This window comes from Bos javanicus, chromosome 5 (assembly GCF_032452875.1).
Source record: "Bos javanicus breed banteng chromosome 5, ARS-OSU_banteng_1.0, whole genome shotgun sequence".
In the NCBI taxonomy this organism is placed as follows: Eukaryota; Metazoa; Chordata; class Mammalia; order Artiodactyla; family Bovidae; genus Bos; species Bos javanicus.
The window spans coordinates 106,050,197-106,069,977 of NC_083872.1; the positions used below are offsets into that span (position 1 = coordinate 106,050,197).

Below are 19,781 nucleotides of genomic sequence, written 5' to 3' on the forward strand. Positions count from 1 at the left end.
GAAAATTTCATCTCTGGCCATCACTGTTCTATAATTGTTCTTTTTTCTAAGTTGGAAGAAGGTTCTTATTCCACTTAACCCTTCAGTTTTTTTGGAAACTGCATTAAGTTACTAATTATCAGCATTTACTGGTACTTTATATATATATATTTTTCTGTTACAGGATAGTTTTTCAATAGGGATTTGTTTTGGTTTATGTTATTTTTTGAAATGTCCTTTGGCCAGACGGGGCTTTGTTTGCCCACCCCCAAACATACAGATAATAATGGAATGCATTTGGGGCTTCCCTGGTTGTCCAGTGGTTGAAACTTCACCTTCAAATGCAGGGGGTGCAGGTTGGATCCCTGGTTGGGGAACTAAGATCTCACATGCCTCATGGCCAAAAAAACAAAACATAAAACACATAACTATTGTAACAAGTTCAATAAAGACTTTAAAAATGTTTGCAAACATTTATTTTAAGAACAGTTTCATAGTTTTTCACGTGTCCAAACTGTCAGCTTAAATAAAAATAAACCATGTTCTCTTCAAGGCAGGTAATATTTTTTGCAAAGTTGAATCGTATAACTAATAGTAAGTTGGAATTCATTAGTGGAAGTTCACCCAAAATTTTGGTGTTTAATTCATTTATCTAATTGTGAGTAGAAGTGACGCATTTTCTCATCTCTCCTTTCATTTTAATCCCATTTTACATCTTTAAAAGAATTTGTCTCAATACAACATCAACACAGTTACAATGATCTTTTTTCTTAAATGTCTTCAAGATAACGTACAGGTTGTCAGAATCATCATGACAGACATCCTGAGCCACTACATAGTATTTCATATAATAAATTTTTCTTTCATCTTAACCGTAGACATAAATGTTATATCATTAACTGTACTTGCACTTCTAACACATTTAGGGTGAAATAAATGTTCCTGAAGTTTTATTTGTTGAATTGTTATTTATTAGTTTTCTTTTTCCTGAATGAAAATTTCCCTCTTTTTAGCAAACCAGATTCAAGATAGTTCTTTGAAACTTTAAAGTGGCAGTGATATTTTTTATCCACTAGAGGGAACATGTGTAATGTAAAATATTAATATATTGTATCAAAGTTTGTAATTATAAATGCTTAGCAGTTATTTCTGTTTTAATAAAAATCTTACTTGCAAGCATTATCTTCACCTGACCTCTAGTAATTATTAAAAAATTAGTGAGGTCACCTGCATTATCATTAAGTGGGAATTAAGTAGTACTGAATATTTGATACCAGAAGGTTTACATTGAGATGTATAAAAATATAACATACGAATGAGTTTCATTTATGATATGCATTTAAGTATGTTAATCAGTTCTTAGAAGTAAGTACAGTTTCTCTTTTAAGAGCAATTTACGTCAACTGACTAAAATGATAGTGAAGTCCTTTAGTTCATGTCTGTTTCACTGCTTCCAAGTTTGTTTGAAATGTGTTTTAGAACAAACTTGATTAATACATTTTTATTAGAGATGTTTTAATCAACTTATTTATTAAAATATAACCTACATATAAAAAGGCAATAAACTGTAGGTATACAGTTCAGTAAGCTTCCACTAAGTAAGCACACCAGTGTGCTCCTCTCCCAGATGAAGAAGGAGGTGATCTCCAGCCTGCAGAAGGCTCCCTCCTACCCATCCAGCAGTTCCCACCTGTTTCCTCCGTAAATAACCACTGTCTGAACTTGTAGCACCGTTAGTTTTTCTCATGGGGAAATACCATTTTTAATTTCCACACATTGTTTATTTGGATAAATTAAGACTAAAATGTATCTTCAGAATGTGTTTCACATTCCTCCAGAAACGGAACGCTGTGACTTAATACCAGTTTGATTCTTAGAACCTAACTGGCAGCTTCTGATTATAACGTGTGATTCGAAGGTTGAAGTCACTTTAACTCACATTCAGAGGAATAAAAAATGTACTTTGAGCTGAATTGCGGAGTATCTTCTTTGTGAAAATCTGCAAGTGAAAAAGGCTCTGGACTTTTCAATATTAGTTATGGAAATTGAACTATCTCCTGGATTCTGAATGTTCTCCTTTATGTACTAAATTTAGATTCCCATTTAACTACACACGTGATGTTATGTATACTATACGATGCTAGCATCATTGTTTCCACCTGTCCATTGCCAGGGCTTCAGACTGCTTTCCAGACAGTACTGTTGCAATTCCTGGGCACCTTCCTATAAGAAGAAAATGTTCTTTGCACTTCGTAGCAGTTATTCCATGAATCTGAAGTGGTTCTGCACCTTTAAAATGTGATGACTGTATTCAGTCTACTTATTTATGTTTCAGACAAGGTATTGAAATGGAAAAAGTGATGCAGGAGTTGGGAAAGTCACTGACAGACCAAGATGTGAACACCCTAGCTGCTCAGCATTTCGAATCCCAGCAGGTAAGTGAGGTATATATAATGACTTTCAGAGTGCCTTTGTTTATTTTTGTGAAGAAAAAAAAAATTTAACTAGTTGGTATACTGTCTCTTTTTAGGACTTAGAAAATAAGTGGTCCAATGAATTAAAACAATCGACTGCCATTCAAAAACAAGAGTATCAGGAATGGGTAATTAAACTTCATCAAGACCTAAAAAATCCCAACAACAGCTCCCTCAGGTATTAATCAGGTATCGCTTTTATGAGATAAAAAGTTGTTATCAGTAACAGTTTGTATTTATTGTGAAATTGGACCTTTTTAGTTGTAGATATTTTTAAGTCACCAATGAAAATTCAAGATAACTATATGCTTTTTTTTAACACCTTTCATTTTGTAGACTTTATGTGGATTATGTGGGGCAGGATGTTTTACAAAGGTGATTCTCCACCTAGAACTTAGCTTTATAAATCTTGTGGGTATGTATACCTAAATACCTTGACTACTGTCTCCTGTGTTTTTTAAATTGGTTTCCTTTCAATGCAGTACACAGTGGTTGAATGCATCTTAAATGCCAAGCACTCTTTAAGCAGAAAAACAAGAACTGCCTGTGGGGAGCTTATATTCTATAGAGACTGGCCTGTAAATAGTACTGTACACAATGATACGTGCAGTAATAGAAGCACGTACAGGGTACAAAACGAAGAAGACGACTTTCTATAATTCATAATTTGTGTGGTCCCTTATGGGCTAAATGCACTGTGTTTCTTACATTGCCTGGTATTTCCTGGCTGTGTACTCACCTTTGAGAATTTCTTTCTTTTTTCAAAGCTTAAAGTATATTCTATTGGAGATATACTTAGTACAGTATAATAATCCTGTTTTCAGGATTTTCTAGTGTGTGCTGTAAACATTTAGATATAGCATTTTATTTATATAATGTCCTTCTCCCTTACTTATCTTGCCTTGAAGGTAAAAAACCATGTCTATTTTTTCTGCTCTTGTAATCCCCAGATCTCTGTCAAGTGTCTAGCTCTTGAGCAGTTCCGTTCAGTTCCGTTCTGTTGCTCAGTCGTGTCCGACTCTTTGCAACCCCATGGACTGCAGCATGCCAGGCCTCCCTGTCCATCACCAACTCCCAGAGTATCCAAACTTATGTCCATTGAGTCAGTGATGCCATCCAACCATCTCATCCTCTGTCGTCCCCTTCTCCCCCAGCCCCTTAATCTTTCCCAGCATCAGGGTCTTTTCAGATGAGTCAGCACTTTGCTTCAGGTGGCCAAAGTATTGGAATTTCAGTTTCAACAGCAGTCCTTCCAATGTACACCCAGGAATGATCTCCTTAGGATGGACTGATTTGATCTCCTTGCTGTCCAAGGGACTCTCAAGAGTCTTCTCCAACATAACAGTTCAAAAGCATCAATTCTTGGCACTCAGCTTTCTTTACAGTCCAACTCTCACATCCATATATGACTACTGGAAAAACCATAGCCTTGACTAGATGGATCTTTGTTGGCAAAGTAATCTCTCTGCTTTTTAATAGGCTGTCTAGGTTGGTCATAACTTTCCTTCCAAGGCGTAAACGTCTTTTAATTTCATGGCTGCAGTCACCATCTGCAGTGATTTTGGAGCCCCAAAAAATAAAGTCTCTCACTCTTTCCACTATTTCCCCATCTATTTGCCATGAAGTGATGGGACCGGATGCCATGATCTTCGTTTTCTGAATGTTGAGCTTTAAGCCAACTTTTTCACTCTCCTCTTTCACTTTCATCAAGATACTCTTTAGTTCTTCCTCACTTTCTGCCATAAGGTGGTGTCATCTGCATATCTGAGGTTATTGATATTTCTCCTGACAATCTTGATTCCAGCTTGTGCTTCATCCAGCCCAGCGTTTCTCATGATGTACTCTGCATATAAATTAAATAAGCAGGGTGACAACAAACAGCCTTGACGTACGTACTCCTTTTCCTATTTGGAACCAGTCTGTTGTTCCATGTCCAGTTCTAACTGTTGCTTCCTAACCTGCATACAGGTTTCTCAAGAGGCAGGTCAGGTGGTCTGGTATTCCCATCTCTTGAAGAATTTTCCACAGTTTATTGTGATCCACACAGTCAAAGGCTTTGGCATAGTCAATAAAGCAGATGTTTTTCTGGAACTCTCTTGCTTTTTCAATGACCCAGCGGATGTTGGCAATTTGATCTCTGGTTCCTCTGCCTTTTCTAAAACCAGCTTGAACATCTGGTTCACGTATTGCTGAAGCCTGGCTTGGAGAATTTTGAGCATTACTTTACTAGTGTGTGAGATGAGTTCAATTGTGCGGTAGTTTGAGCATTCTTTGGCATTGCCTTTCTTTGGGATTGGAATGAAAACTGACCTTTTCCAGTCCCTTGGCCACTGTTGAGTTTTCCAAATTTGTTGGCATATTGAGTGCAGCACTTTCACAACACCATCTTATAGGATTTGAAATAGCTCAACTGGAATTCCATCACCTCCACTAGCTTTGTTTGTAGTGATGCTTCCTAAGGCTCACTTGACTTCACATTCCAGGATGTCTGGCTCTAGGTGAGTGATCACACCATTGTGATTATCTGGGTGATGAAGATCTTTTTTGCACAGTTCTTCTGTGTATTCTTGACACGTCTTCTTAATATCTTCTGCTTCTGTTCCATACCCTTTCTGTCGTTTATTGAGCCCATCTTTGCATGAAATGTTCCCTTGGTTTTTCTTGAAGAGATCTCTAGTCTTTCCCATTCTATTATTTTCCTCTATTTCTTTGCACTGATCACTGAGGAAGGCTTTCTTATCTCTCCTTGCTATTCTTTGGAACTTTGCATTCAAATGGGTATATCTTTCCTTTTCTCCTTTGCTTTTCGCTTCTCTTCTTTTTCACAGCTATTTGTAAGGCCTCCTCAGACAGCCATTTTGCCTTCTTGCATTTCTTTTTCTTGGGGATGGTCTTGCTCCCTGTTGATCAGATCAGATCAGATCAGTCGCTCAGTCGTGTCTGACTCTTTGCGACCCCATGAATCGCAGCACGCCAGGCCTCCCTGTCCATCACCAACTCCCAGAGTTCACTCAGACTCACGTCCATTGAGTCAGTGATGCCCTCTAGCCATCTCATCCTCTGTCGTCCCCTTCTCCTCCTGCCCCCAATCCCTCCCAGCATCAGAGTCTTCTCCAATGAGTCAACTCTTCACATGAGGTGGCCAAAGTACTGGAGTTTCAGCTTCAGCATCATTCCTTGCAAAGAAATCCCAGGGCTGATCTCCTTCAGAATGGACTGGTTGGATCTCCTTGCAGTCCAAGGGACTCTCAAGAGTCTTCTCCAACACCACAGTTCAAAAGCATCAATTCTTTGGCGCTCAGCCTTCTTCACAGTCCAACTCTCACATCCATATATGACCACAGGAAAAACCATAGCCTTGACTAGATGAACCTTTGTTGGCAAAGTAATGTCTCTGCTTTTGAATATGCTATCTAGGTTGGTCATAACTTTCCTTCCAAGGAGTAAGCGTCTTTTAATTTCATGGCTGCAGTCACCATCTGCAGTGATTTTGGAGCCCAGAAAAATAAAGTCTGACACTGATTCCACTGTTTCCCCATCTATTTCCCATGAAGTGATGGGACCGGATGCCATGATCTTCGTTTTCTGAATGTTGAGCTTTAAGCCAACTTTTTCACTGTCCACTCATCAAGAGGCTTTTGAGTTCCTCTTCACTTTCTGCCATAAGGGTGGTGTCACCTGCATATCTGAGGTTATTGATATTTCTCCCAGCAATCTTGATTCCAGCTTGTGTTTCTTCCAGTCTAGCGTTTCTCGTGATGTACTCTGCATATAAATTAAATAAGCAGGGTGACAATATACAGCCTTGACGAACTCCTTTTCCTATTTGGAACCAGTCTGTTGTTCCATGTCCAGTTCTAACTGTTGCTTCCTGACCTGCATACAAATTTCTCCAGAGGCAGATCAGGTGGTCTAGTATTCCCATCTCTTGAAGAATTTTCCACAGTTTATTGTGACCCACACAGTCAAAGGCTTTGGCATAGTCCCTGTTGATACAGGCACGTAAAGAAATACTTATGGGATGGGTGTATAGACAGGCTTATGAGTCTTATCATTAAACTGTTTACCTGATGCTATCTATTATCACCTCCTATTATCATCTTTCATTTGTGGTGTTGTTTTCCCCAAGACAATACCTTAGAAACATTTAAACAATTTTTTATAATTAGAAATGGGATAACCCCCTGGACACCAACATGTATATACTCTTCATTTCAAATGAAAAAAGTGCTAAACTCAGTACAAAAAGAGATACCGGGGACAGGCTGGGAACATCCTGTCCCATATAGACAATATGCCATTAGGTCCAGTGGTGTTTCTCAGACAGCTGCTTGTAGTCTGCCAGGAACCAAGGTAGATCCTTTGCTTTCCAACTGAACTTTAAAAATAATAATAGAGAAATAATAGAGAGATTAGAGAGTGAGTGGTACGAGCGACCAGTTTTCGTCAAGTGCGGCTTCTGAGAGGAAAACAGACGTTGGCCTTCGGTTTATCTGAGTGCTGCTGACGTGAGCAGCCCAGACGGGGGCGAGAGGACCCCTCTCCTTGAAACCCACAGCCTCGCCACATCCGACTGTGCCGCCGGAGCTCCGGACCCTTCCCGGTGCCTGAAAACAGAGGCGTCACAGGTGATGGCAGAGACGGGTGAGGGGTATTTCGAGGCCGTCACGCTCCCACCACCCCAGCTTCCAGAGGAGCAAGACGCACCCCCAGCTGCTCCCCCAGATCCAGGCTGTGCCAGTACATTCCAGATCCGAGCAGGCGGGGATGGCGGTTACGTAGCGCCCGAAGCGAGGCTAGAGCCGGCTCCACCTACGGAGGGTCTGGACATGGCGTCTGGGTCCCTGGCAACGGACGACAGCCTGGGAAATGGCCGTCAGCCCGGAGAGCCGCTGGGCTTGAGTCAGGAGAAGCCGCTAGAAACTTGTGGCGCAGAGAACTTGGGGTCTGACTTGATGGCGGAGGCGAAAGCTGAGGAAGTGAAGACTGAAGACGGCCCCGTCTTCTCGGTCGCAGTGGATGAGGAGGTGGTGGGGAAGGAAGGAGCGAAGGAGGAGGAAGCAATGGAGCAGGGAATGGAGGTGGAGGAGAGGCCAGTCGGTGAAGAAATAGAAATTGTGGAGAACAGAGTGGTGGAGGAGGCGGGGCACCGGCCTCTGCCTATGGATCTCCACATGAACCCGCTGGAGGCAATCCAGCTGGAACTGGACACTGTGAACGCTCAGGCTGACCGGGCCTTTCAACAACTAGAGCATAAATTCGGGTGGATGCATCGACACTACCTGGAGCGGAGGAACTACATCATTCAGAATATCCCGGGCTTCTGGGTCACTGCCTTTCGGAACCACCCCCAGTTGTCTCCCATGATTAGAGGCCAAGATGCAGAGATGTTAAGATACATAACTAATTTGGAGGTGAAGGAGCTCAGACACCCGCGAACAGGCTGCAAGTTCAAGTTCTTCTTTCGGAGAAACCCGTATTTTCGAAACCAGCTGATTGTCAAAGAATATGAGGTCAGAGCCTCTGGCCGAGTAGTGTCTCTTTCCACTCCAATCATATGGCGCCGGGGCCATGAACCCCAGTCCTTCATTCGCAGGAACCAAGAGGTCGTGTGCAATTTCTTCACCTGGTTTTCAGACCACAGCCTTCCAGAGTCTGACAGGATTGCTGAAATTATCAAAGAGGACCTGTGGCCAGATCCACTGCAATACTACCTGCTGCGTGAAGGAGTCCGTAGAGCCAGACGTCGCCCAATAAGGGAGCCCGTGGAAATCCCCAGGCCCTTTGGGTTCCAGTCTGGTTAAACTTTGCCATTGGGAAGGTTTCTGTACAAGGTACCTTTTCGCCTCTTAATGGACCTGTGTTTGGGCAACAGATACGGATATGTCTTCTAACCACCCCTCTCAACCCCACTTTTTTCTCTGACATTTCTGGAGCCTTTTTTCTCTGGACATTCATTTCTCTCAGCCTCAGGATTGAGACAATCGTGGCCATGCTCCTTCACTTGCACATGGCCTTCGTGCTTTCCTGCATTGATATCACATGCTGCATGGCCCGTGATTCATACCACTCCCGAGTAAGCTTGTGATGCTGTAAACTGCATAGTCTTTATCTGCACTACTTGGACCCTGTTTGTTCCCAGAGCCTCCGCTTTGACTCTCATACCTGGAGGTACTTGTCTAGGAGGCCATTCTACCCGTCCGGCTCCACAGCACAGGCATATACCCTATAGATAACCGGGCATTAATGATATCAAGGGAGAACTGCAGTGGGCCACTGGGCCTGTGTGATTTATGTGACTCCATTGCTCTTCTTGCGCCTCTGGTCACCTACTATCGCTGCCTGCTACCGCTGCCTGCTACCGGCTGTTCCCTTGACTGCTATCTACTGGATGGACATCTTCTAGAACTTTGTCAGCCCCACTCTGGTTTCTGGTAAACAATCTCCAGGTTTCCTGCCAGCACTCAAAAGACCCTTCCATTTTTCCCAAAAGACTTATCCTCTATTCCTCATCCCCCGCCCCCACCTCCCTTTCCTCCGCTCCCATCATGCAGAACCCTAATAACTGTCAGGCAAGTGGTTGAGGTGACAAGTTAGACTTCTCATGGCACGTTGGCCTAAAGATGGTGTCCATTCAAAGTACCAGGCTTTTTCAGTCTTTAGTGAATCACCCAAAAGCTGGGTACCTCTTTGTGCCTCCTTTTTTCATCCTGAGCGTAATTAAGCGCCAGAGTGGCAGTACACCTTCTCCGTTGTCTGTCTCCTGTCTTAAATGTTAGCTCATAAGCGTGTGCAAATCAGGTCTTTTAATTTGGCTCTCCATTATTTCAAGGAACAGGCTGTCTTGTCTAATAGATTGCCAGAGCTCTTATATTCTTCTGCTCTCTTCTGCATCCTCCACCCACTTTAGCAACATCTAGAGGATTTAAAGGGAGACAGATTTAGATGAAATGAAAAGTACTATCTAGGCCATAATTGATGGAAGAAGATATTGTGATGGGTGCCCAAAACAGGAGAAACTGAACAGACCACAGATAGGCAAAAATGAGCCAGGTTAAAATTGGGCCTTAAATTAAGATGGAGAGTCTTCAAGGAGGTTCTTTGTCTGTCAGTGGTGATGGGAGAAGAGGTTCTTTTCCCAGGATTAACACGTGAGAATTGAAGGGGGTTAGAATGTTAAGTACATTACCTAGAAAAGAGTTTTGTAAAAAAGGCAACTGAGTGCTTTCACTTGTTTTCGTTTGACTTAATTTATAAGGAGGGTTAGTACTGCATGCTTTATTTCACTAGTATTTAGTAAAATCGTGTTATTTTCCTTGTTTCTGGTTACTGGGAAAATTGAGCTATACAGGCTTTATTTTGCTTTCAGTTGAGAACATTTGGAAAAATGTGCTGTATCTCTGTATGATATAAACACCTAAATGAATATCGTAGTGAATTTCAGCTTGTTTCTGTTAATAATTAAACTGTATGCTTAGAAATATAATCTGTGTAACTTGTTCTTTTCATATTCTTAATACTTTGGAAATTGTTGTCTTCATGAAAAAGTAGCCTACTAAAAATATGTGGCTTAATTGTCTGTCTTGATAATTTGCCTGGTTAACAGCTTAGTAATTCATGTGTCTTTTCCTAAATAGCATAAATACTTGTGAAGCTGCTCTGTCAAATTGAAAGTGTACCATTAATATATTTGTCTTTCTTTATACGCATGATGGTAAAATAAAAGCATGTTACTTGCTGGAAAAAAAAAAGATAAAATTAATAGTAGAATGGAATGGAATGGAACAGATCTGAGTAGAGTAGACTAGGGGGAAAGACATCAGTGCATTACACATATGTGTATTGAACAAAATGTAAAATATTAAGTATGTACTCTGTACTGTGGTCAAAAAGGCAGAAAATCACTGACCTAATGGAAGCTCAGAAAACCCCTTGCTACAAAAAATATCTCTTGATGCAGGAGACCCCGGTTTGCTGGAAACGGGATAGGCTACCCACTCCAGTATTCTTGGGCTTCCCTTGTGGCTCAGCTGGTAAAGAATCCACCTGCAGTGTGGGAGACCTGGGTTCAATCCTTGGGTTGGGAAGATCCCCTGGAGAAGGGAAAGGCTACGCACTAGTCCATGGGGTCGCAAAGAGTCGAACACGACTGAACGACTTTCACTTTCACTTGCTACTATAGTTTCAGAAATTCATTCTGTGTGATCAGTTCCATTGTATAAATATTGACCTTTCACTGCTGCTGCTTTAAAAAATCAAGTATTCCTAGGAAAGAGTATTTTTACTGTGACTTTGTTAGCTTGCTTTCCTTTTTGGTAGATTTCCTGGGGGAGCAGAAACCTGTTTTCAGCATAACTACATATGGAATTGTATGAAATTGACCAGTTTTTAAAATTCATTTATTTTTGCCTTTTTGTTTAAAATCAGGTCTATTAAAGGGTAAATTGTATAAAAGTCACTTGTTTTAGGTTTGCATTTTGATGAGTTTTGACAGACTTAGTCATGAAGTCATCCCTGCAGTCAAGACATAGCATTTCCTTTTTATCCATTTATATTAACCCCCCTTCTGCTTGCCGAGCTTGTGGTAACCTGATCTGATTTCTGTCCCTGTAATTTTTATTTTCTCATATAAATGGAATCAAACTGTATGCAGCAGTTTATGTCTTACTTTCTTCACTTAACATAACCCTTTTGAGACTCATTCGTGTTGTTGCCATTATAAGTGGTTCTTCCCTTTTTGTTGCTCTGTTATTTTTTTGTTTATCCAATGGTGGACATTTGAAGTATTTCCAGATTTGGGCAATTATAAATGAAGTGACTGAAGCATTTACATACAGGTCTTTGTATAGTCATGAAAGTGAAAATGAAAGTCAGTTGCTCAGTTGTGTCCAGCCCTTTGCAAGCCCGTGGACTGTAGTCCACCAGGCTCCTCTGTCCATGGGATTCTCCAGGCAAGAACGAATACTGGAGTGGGTTGCCCTCCTCCAGGGGATCTTCCCGATCTGGGGATTGAACCCAGGTATCCCACATTGCAGGCAGAGTCTTTACCATCTGAGCCAACAGAGAAGCTGGAACATATAGATGGACATATGTTTATAATATAATACGTGTAGACATATGTTTAAAATTCTCTTACGTAAATACCTAGGAGTGGGATTGCTGGGTAACACAGTAAATAGAATACATGGTGTGTTTAATCTTATAAGAAACTGCCCAACTGCTCTCCGAAGTGGTTGTAACAGTTTTGCATCCCCACCGCCCACGTATGAGGTTCCAGAGGCTCCACACCCTTGTCAGCACTTGGTGGTGGTATTCAGCCATTCTGGTGGGTTTTGTAGCGGGGTCTCATTTTGTGTGTCTTTGCGTTCCCCTGGTGGCTACTAACGCTGAACATTTTTTCAGTTTTCAGATCAGCTATGGCTGATCTTCTAGCCATAGCTCTCCTTTATTATTTTTTTTCTTATTATTGAGTTGTGAAAGTTCTCTATGTATTCTGGTACAAATGTATAATCAGATATATGTTTTACAAATATGTTCTAGCATCTTGTGGCTTGTCTTTTCATTTTCTTATCAGTTTCTTTCAAAGAGCAGTGTCTTATCTAAAAATTCAAGATCACAAAGATTTTCTGCTACATTTTCTTATAGAAATTTTATAGTTCAAACTTAAACATATAACTCAGGATCTAGTACTTCATATATATTATAATGAATATAAGTAAATATATCCACTATATATTAGAATGTAAGTAAATATATCCATTATGTATAAGACTTCCCTGTAGCTCAAATGGTAAAGAATCTGCCTGTGAGGCAGGAGACCAGGGTTCAATCCCTGGGTTGGGAAGTTCCTCTGGAGAAGGGAATGGCAATCCACTCCAGTATTCTTGCCTGGAGAATTGCATGGATAGAGAAGCCTGGCGGGCTACAGTCTGTGGGGTCGCAAAGAGTCGGACACGACTGAGTGACTAACACTAACACGTATCCACTATAAAATGCAGACTGTTGTGTGTATTATAAAAGAAGTAGTGTGTGGCTCAGATGCGTCCAATTCTCCAGGCAAGAACACTGAAGTGGGTTGCCATTTCCTCCTCCAGGGGCCTGACCTAAGGATTGAACCTGGGTCTCTCATCTCCTGCATTGGTAGGTGGATTCTCTACCACTAAGCGCCGCCTACATAAATAGTGCCTATGCCCAGAAATGGGCAGGCTGTTAAGGTGAAGGCCATGGAAATGCAGTGGTGGTCGGGCTGTTTGGTTTCTGTTCTCCAGTCCGGTCCACCGCAGGCTTCACTGTCTACAGCGGCACGCTGCTGCCACTTGGTGTTGAGAGTGGGGCTTTGGTCTCTAGCCGGTCCTCTGCCACCCTGCCCCACCCTGAGCTGTCAGTAGCCTTTGAGGGCCTGCTCCTCAGCAGGAGGTCCCTGTGTGTGCTGCTGTTCTGCCCCCAGCAATAGACTGGCCTTGTTTGTTGTTCAGTGTCAGGCTCCTCGTTGAGGGTGAGAGACAGGTTCCGTGGTCCCGTGGTCTTGGGCACACCCTGCAGGTCTGGGCCGAGGGCACGGGGCAGCCTTAGCACATCTACCTGTGCCGCCCGGTGGCCTGTCTCTCCTCCTGCCCCACCTCCAGGCCTTTCCTGGAAGCACTCGGTGGAGGCCAGTGGGAAAGAGTTTGCAAGAGCACGTAACATCCATTGCTGTCCTAAATGCACATCCCACCCCATACTTTACCTTGAAGAACGTGTTAGCATTTTAGCTGATTTCTTCTTACCTTCTTATATACATTACAGCATTTCATGTCTACGGTGCTCTGCCAAAACTGAAAACCATGTGTCCTGTCTCCCCTGGGACAGGCATGCCACACTTCAGAATTTAATTTCTTGGTCACCTTGTTACCTCAGATCTCTGATGAGCTTCAGAACAGTTATGGCCGTATAGATTACCCCGGCTTTTCTTGTTATTAGAACAGGAACAACTTTCTTTGGTGGCTTCCTGAATCCTAAAATGATATTTAATTTGTGTAAATCTGTATGAATTTGGGGGTTGAAACTGGCTATATTTACTAATGAAGTCCATCAGTGACACAAATAAGACTGTTTGGATTTATCGAAAAAATCTAGTCAGGGGAATAGATGACTATTACAGATTTGAATCATCTTCAGCTCACCGTAATAAGTGAATTGAGCAGTTGTACAGTTCTGATGCCTCCACGGAAACATTTTCAGGAAGTGCAAGGGCTAGAGCTAAGAGAAGTCTTTTAATGTGAGACTCTTGGCAGTGAAAAAATAGGAAATGGTTTTAAAAAAAAGGATATGAATATGTCAAAATGAACTTTCTTCTTTTTTAATTCTTTCTTTTATTTGACTTTTTTGTTTTTAATTTTCATTTCTCTCACTTCACTTTTTCTCTAGTTTCACTGATGCCACCTGATATAAGGATATATTAATGTTTTTAATGTCATTTTAAACATTTTAAGGTAATGTTAGTCACTATTTAATCATGCCCTAGGCTACTAAGAAATATTACACAGTGGCATAGGAGTTGATATTGTAATGACTAAAAAACTATGCCTCACTGACTGAAAGAAATAACCAAAGAAATGGAAGAATAAGTGGGAATTGTATAAGTTGTAAGTGCTTGTGTTCCTTGCCCCATGGATAAAGGATAAATTTAGGAATAAATTAAGTGGTACTTTCAGCAATTAGTTTCATTACCTGGTGGCTCAGATGGTAAAGACGCTGCCTGCAATGTGAGCACCCGGGTTTGATCCCTGGGTTGGGAAGATCTCCTGGAGTAGGAAATGACAACCCACTTTAGTATTCTTGCCTGGAGAATCCCATGAACAGAGAAGCCTCGTGGGCTACAGTCCATGGGGTCGCAAAGAGTCAGACAGGACTGAGTGACCTTCACTTTCATTTCACTATAAAGCTTTCTTTCTTATAGGAAAATTTCTTGACAGGCATACCAAAAAAAAGCATATCAATAATTTTCTCAATTGCAGCGAAGAAATTAAAGTTCTTATAGGAAAATTTCTTGACAGGCATACCAAAAAAAAGCATATCAATAATTTTCTCAATTGCAGCGAAGAAATTAAAGTTCAGCCGAATCAGTTCAGAGAATCCGCTGAAGCAAATGGAAGGGTTTATGAGGAACAGAGAAAGTTAGAAGAAAGTTTTACCATCCACTTAGGTAAGTGTGTTAATTTTTTTACAGTCACCACTTTGTAACTGGTGAAACTTTTTTAATGTTTTTAAGAGAAAAGTCCTTAGCGTATAAGTAAAATATGTCCCGGTTCTTTTTAAAATGAAAGTCTTCCTTGATGGCTCAGACAGTAAAGAATCCACTTTCAATGCAGAAGATCTGAGTTTGATCTCTGGGTTGGGAGGATCCCCTGGAGAAGGAAATGGCAACCCATTCCAGTGTTCTTGCCTGGGAAATCCATGGACAGAGAAGCCTGGTAGGCTATAGTCCATGGGTTCGAAGAGTCAAGACACAACTGAGTGACTTCCACTTCACATTTAAAATGAAAAATTAGGTTCTGCTCCAAGAAGGCCTATGTTTATTGGCTATAAGTTTTCTATTTTAGTTCATCTTTTTTTTTTTCAAATGCAAAGGTGAAATATTAATAGTTATTAAAATAGAACACAGGCTTTCTCGGTGGCTCAGTGGTAAAGGACCCACCTGCCAATGCAGGAGATACAAGTTCAATCCCTAGGTCAGGAAGATCCCCTGGAGGAGGAAATGGCAACCCGCTCCAGTATTATTGCCTGGAGAATCATCATGGATGCAGAGGAGCCCGGTGGGCTACAGTCCATAGGGTTGCAAAGCATTGGGCACGACTAAGCGAGTGAACAGCAGCAAAATAGAAAATTGAAAAGCCCATCTTAAAGTATTCGTAGCACAGATTTACTAGGATTCCTGCCACAGAGATTTGCCTCCTGCTCTGCTGGCTTTCTGCAGCTGTCTAAGTATCTTTCTGGGCCTGCTGCCTTCCCCCAGGGGCCCAGCTGAAGACCATGCATAACCTGAGGTTGCTGAGAGCAGACATGCTGGACTTCTGCAAGCACAAGAGGAACCACCGAAGCGGTGTGAAGCTCCACCGACTACAGACGGCGTTGTCGCTTTACTCCACGTCCCTTTGTGGCCTGGTGTTGCTGGTCGATAATCGAATTAATTCCTACAGTGGTATTAAAAGAGGTAAGTTAACATTGTGCGTAGTTACGCCCTCAAAGTTCTCCATTTAATGCCATTTGAAAGAGAAAGCAATGAGAGGAAAAGAACTGAAAAAAGCTTGAGCCACCCCAGTATTCAGATGGTCCAAACAGCACACAGACCCAGACATAGTTGTGTAGGATTTGTTTCATACTTTAGCACCCATGGGGTGCTTTAGGATATTTCATTTTTCTTAAAATCCTATCATAGATAATACTTTAAAGGATCCTTTTTCATGGTATCACAAAAAGAATAATCAAGACATAAATACATTTTTCAGTTTAGAAGCAGATCCTGACTGAATTTTAGTTCATCCATTTGTCATGTTTTTTCTCTATATTTTTAAATAGTCTACTTCTTAAAAATGCTAGGTTGAATTCTGCCTTCCCTCCTAGTACAATTCATTTTTTCTGATGATTTTTTAAGAGTTTGACATAGAAAGTGCATTGAAATGTAGAACTTTTAAGATGCTCGAATATTTTATTTTCTATAGTAAGTGTAAGAACCTATTTTTTTTTTTTTTTTAGCACTTTTGGGAACTAGATTATGATCAAAGTGTCTACTATTTAAAGAAGGTTTGGACTTTTATTAAAATTTCCTTGCCTATTAATTATGTATTCTTTTGAGCCATCGAGAGAGTGAGTTTCTGATCAGAACCAAATTGTTGTCCCTTAACTTACTAAGACATAATCATAGACAGGACAAGTATGAGCTGCCATCCTTGGGAATACTGTATTCCATTTCTGATGGATCTTTCTGTAAGTAAACACTAAAGATCTGATACTTCACCTTTGCAAGTTTGTTAACTATGTTGGGTCCCCTAGATTTCGCCACAGTTTGCCAAGAATGCACTGACTTTCATTTCCCCCGGATTGAAGAGCAGCTGGAGGTTGTCCAGCAGGTTGTACTTTATGCAAGAACCCAGCGCAGGAGCAAGTTGAAAGAATCTCATGGTCAGTGAAACTCAGATTTTAAAAAATTTCACTTTGAGGATGTTCTGTCTCTAAGCACTCTCTTAGCATCCTGGCCACCTGAAATAGAGAAAGTTGTGGGAAGGAAGAAATTAAGAACAAATTTCAGAGTCTTTAGAAGCTTGAATTCTGTTCTTAATTTTCTTTTCTGCCTGATTTTGTTCAAGATCCTTAGAAAAACTGTTTTAAAACTTTGATTCTGTAGTTGTACTTGAAGTAGGCACTCAGTGGAAAGTTGGGATCCTTTGCTTCAAGTTCTGTATCTCTACAATGGATATAATTAGAACTGTAAAGGACATTGAAATCATAGGGTAAACAGCCCGAAATATACACTTCTTATATGTTCCATCTTTGATCCACTTAGGTAGCATGAAGTCAGTTACAAGAACTGGTTTTGGTTGTTCTTTTTAAAAATTACTATGTTTAGAACTATATCCTGCTTTTTCTATATTTATCCACAATCTAAACATCCTTATAGGAAATTTACTGGAAGATGGTTTAAAAGCTATGGGAAAAGTTCATGGTGTCTCTCTTCAGTAATTTTTAATTATGTGTAAGAAGACCTTTGGGAAGACAGGGGAGACATAGAAGAAGATACTCTAGCTCAAGTTACAGAGTGATTCTGCTATCTGTAATTGAAAAATGAAAGTTTAGAAAGGAATCTCTCCAAAAAGTAAATTGGTGCCATAAGTTTGTTTAGTTAGGAGCTAAATATATAAGGGTAATATTCATTCAAGAATATACATGAGGTCTGTTTTTCTTATTTTTCTGATATTTCATAGTATATCACAAGCTTAAAATTACAATACATGCTCTTATACGACTCGAGTACATACCCAGTGTTTTATTATTTCTTACAGAAACTTGATGTCTTGCCCAAGAAATAAAATATGGCACGTTTTTAATAGTTGGTCAGACCTTTAAATCTGCTTCCGGTGCTTTGGTTGTCTGCCTTGTTTGTTTTGCAGCTGCAGTGTTTCAGAGAAACCCTTAGAGTTTTCTGGTGCTTTGGGTTCACAGGTTTTGTTTTTTATAGTAAACAGAGACACTGCTATACCTTTGCTTGGTGACTTTATTCTCTCTCCCATGTATGTTGAAGAATTCCTCCTGTTCTCCTGATGATAGAAGGCAGTTCTCTAGAATCGACTTGATTAGCATTCATAATAGTGTCTATGTTTATTCAGTAGACTTAAAAAAACATTTTTTTAATTGTAATCGTTGCTGAAATAGGTAAAGATAGCCTTGTATGTGCTAAATCGCTTCAGTCGTGTCTGACTCTTTGTGACCCCCTGGACTATAGCCTGTCAGGCTCCTCTGTGGGGTTCTCCAGGCAGGCATACTGGAGTGGGTTGCCATGCCGTCTTTCAGGGGATCTTCCCAATCCAGAGATCGAAACCGTGTCTTCTATGTCTCCTGCATTGGGAGGGGTTCTTTACCACTAGTATCACCTCAAGATTCACAATTCAGACTGTACAAAAGAGCATACGGTGAGAGACTCTGTGGCTCTGTCCATCAGCCATCCAGTTTCCTGCTCCTGGGGCAGCCAGTGCCGTGTCTCGTGTACCTTCCAGACATGCGTTTATGAATGTGTGTGTGAGCACATGTCTGTGTGTATTTACAGATTTTCCTGCTTCATGCAAATGGCAGCTTTCTCTGCACACTCTTTTGTCTTCTGCTTTTTTTTCCACTGAATAGTTTATCTTGGGCAGCCTTCCACATCTGTACAGACAGAGCATCCTTAGAGCCTGTTACTGCTGGATAGGGTCCACTGCAGGCTACCCCCTTAATGATCACGTCCCTGTTAATGGGCATTTCATCTGTTCCAGAGTTTTTTCTTCTAAGTAATAATGCATGAATAATCTTACACATATATCATCTTGCATGAGTGAGCGTATCTCTGAAATAGAGTCCTAAAAAGACATTCCTGAGCTAAAGGGCACAGGCAGTTGTACTTCTGATAACGTTAGCAGTTACTCTGCGCCACAGCCCCGCCAGTTTGTATTTCCACTATAGGTAACGGTGGCTTTGCTCTGGCAATGCGTGTCACTCACAACAAACCCCGGCTGAGTCTAGAAAATCAGCCTGGAAGCGCACCCCAACAAGGACCTTCGGGCAAATTCCAGTCCGTCCTCTTATTCTTCTGCCAACCCCTGCCCCCATCTCATTCAAAGTGGCACGGATGTGATCGGAGACATCCAGCTATTGTTCTCTGTAGTGACTAAAAGCATGAAGACGGAGATCACAACAGTTAGGAGAAGGCAGAGGGTGCTGAGTATATTTATGAGAGGTTAGAAAGTGTGTGGGGACGGAAAGTTTTTAAACCACATACGGTTAGGGCACCGTGTGTACATCATGGTAGTATTTTGTTCTTGTTCGGGCAGCTATTTTGTGGTTTAAGTGAGTCAGTGAAACAAGTAGGTTTATAAAAGACTCCTTTCTTAGAGAAGCCCGCATGTTGTTATAGAAGAGTTTTGCCAAAATGCTTTCCCCGTCTCTTCCTTTTCTGAGGCGTGCCCACGTTTGTTATGCACGTTTACATCCTGATACGGAAGTCTGTCTATCCTAAGACACTCCGTTATTTTTCTCACTGTGTTTTTTATATCAGCATCTTTATGTTTCTGTGGTTCATGATAAGCCAAAAGCAGTTTCATTTTTGTACATATTTTATACCCATTTTTGAAAATAACCATCTTCTTAGTGTTACAGGGTATTACCTTTGAAACACGGAAGGCGGGCGGGCTATAGACTGTTCTTTTTTTTGTTTCTTAGGAAGGATTTTGTCAGTTTCAGATTGCACGTGAACAAAATTAGAGGCTCCTCATTTACTGTGTTTTTGTTTTCTGTGCTGTGAGCAGCCATTTATTCAGAGCCCATCAATTTCAGGGGTCTGTATGAGAATCACATTATTGCATTAAATATGGATTCTGGCAACACAGAGCCTTCTGTCTATGTCTCTCCCTCCCTCAGTGTGTTTATAAAATATATGCATTTACAAGGTACAGTGTTATAACCAATGACTCAGAGTAGTCAGTGGGTAAAACACTAGGTTACTTTTATTCAGAACTTTTAAACTATAATACTCCCTGGTAGTTTCAGTTTACTCATTTCAAGTTCTGACTGTTTTCAAGTGATTTTCTCATATTGAAAGCC

The 19,781-nt window shown here is 41.0% G+C and overlaps 2 protein-coding genes across 5 annotated transcripts in view; both read left to right on the forward strand.

The window, feature by feature from the left end:
* The window catches only part of C5H12orf4 (chromosome 5 C12orf4 homolog), a 40,929-nt gene that overhangs the window by 9,778 nt on the left and 11,370 nt on the right, over positions 1–19,781 (forward strand). For 2 of the 4 annotated variants that reach the window (XM_061418190.1, XM_061418191.1), the window contains exons 5-9: positions 2,315–2,414; positions 2,510–2,631; positions 14,531–14,637; positions 15,448–15,645; positions 16,485–16,613. In XM_061418190.1, coding sequence (XP_061274174.1) covers positions 2,315–2,414; positions 2,510–2,631; positions 14,531–14,637; positions 15,448–15,645; positions 16,485–16,613 — 656 coding nt within the window. Of the gene's footprint in view, positions 1–2,314; positions 2,415–2,509; positions 2,643–8,699; positions 8,888–14,530; positions 14,638–15,447; positions 15,646–16,484; positions 16,614–19,781 lie in introns of those variants that run through there. The other 2 variants (XM_061418193.1, XM_061418192.1) reach the window with 2 other exon arrangements.
* On the forward strand, positions 3,051–9,939 carry LOC133248630 (testis-specific Y-encoded-like protein 1). The gene is made up of 2 exons (XM_061419014.1): positions 3,051–3,062; positions 6,920–9,939. The coding sequence occupies exons 1-2, from the start codon at positions 3,051–3,053 to the stop codon at positions 8,255–8,257; spliced, it is 1,350 nt and encodes a 449-aa protein (XP_061274998.1). The 3' UTR covers positions 8,258–9,939.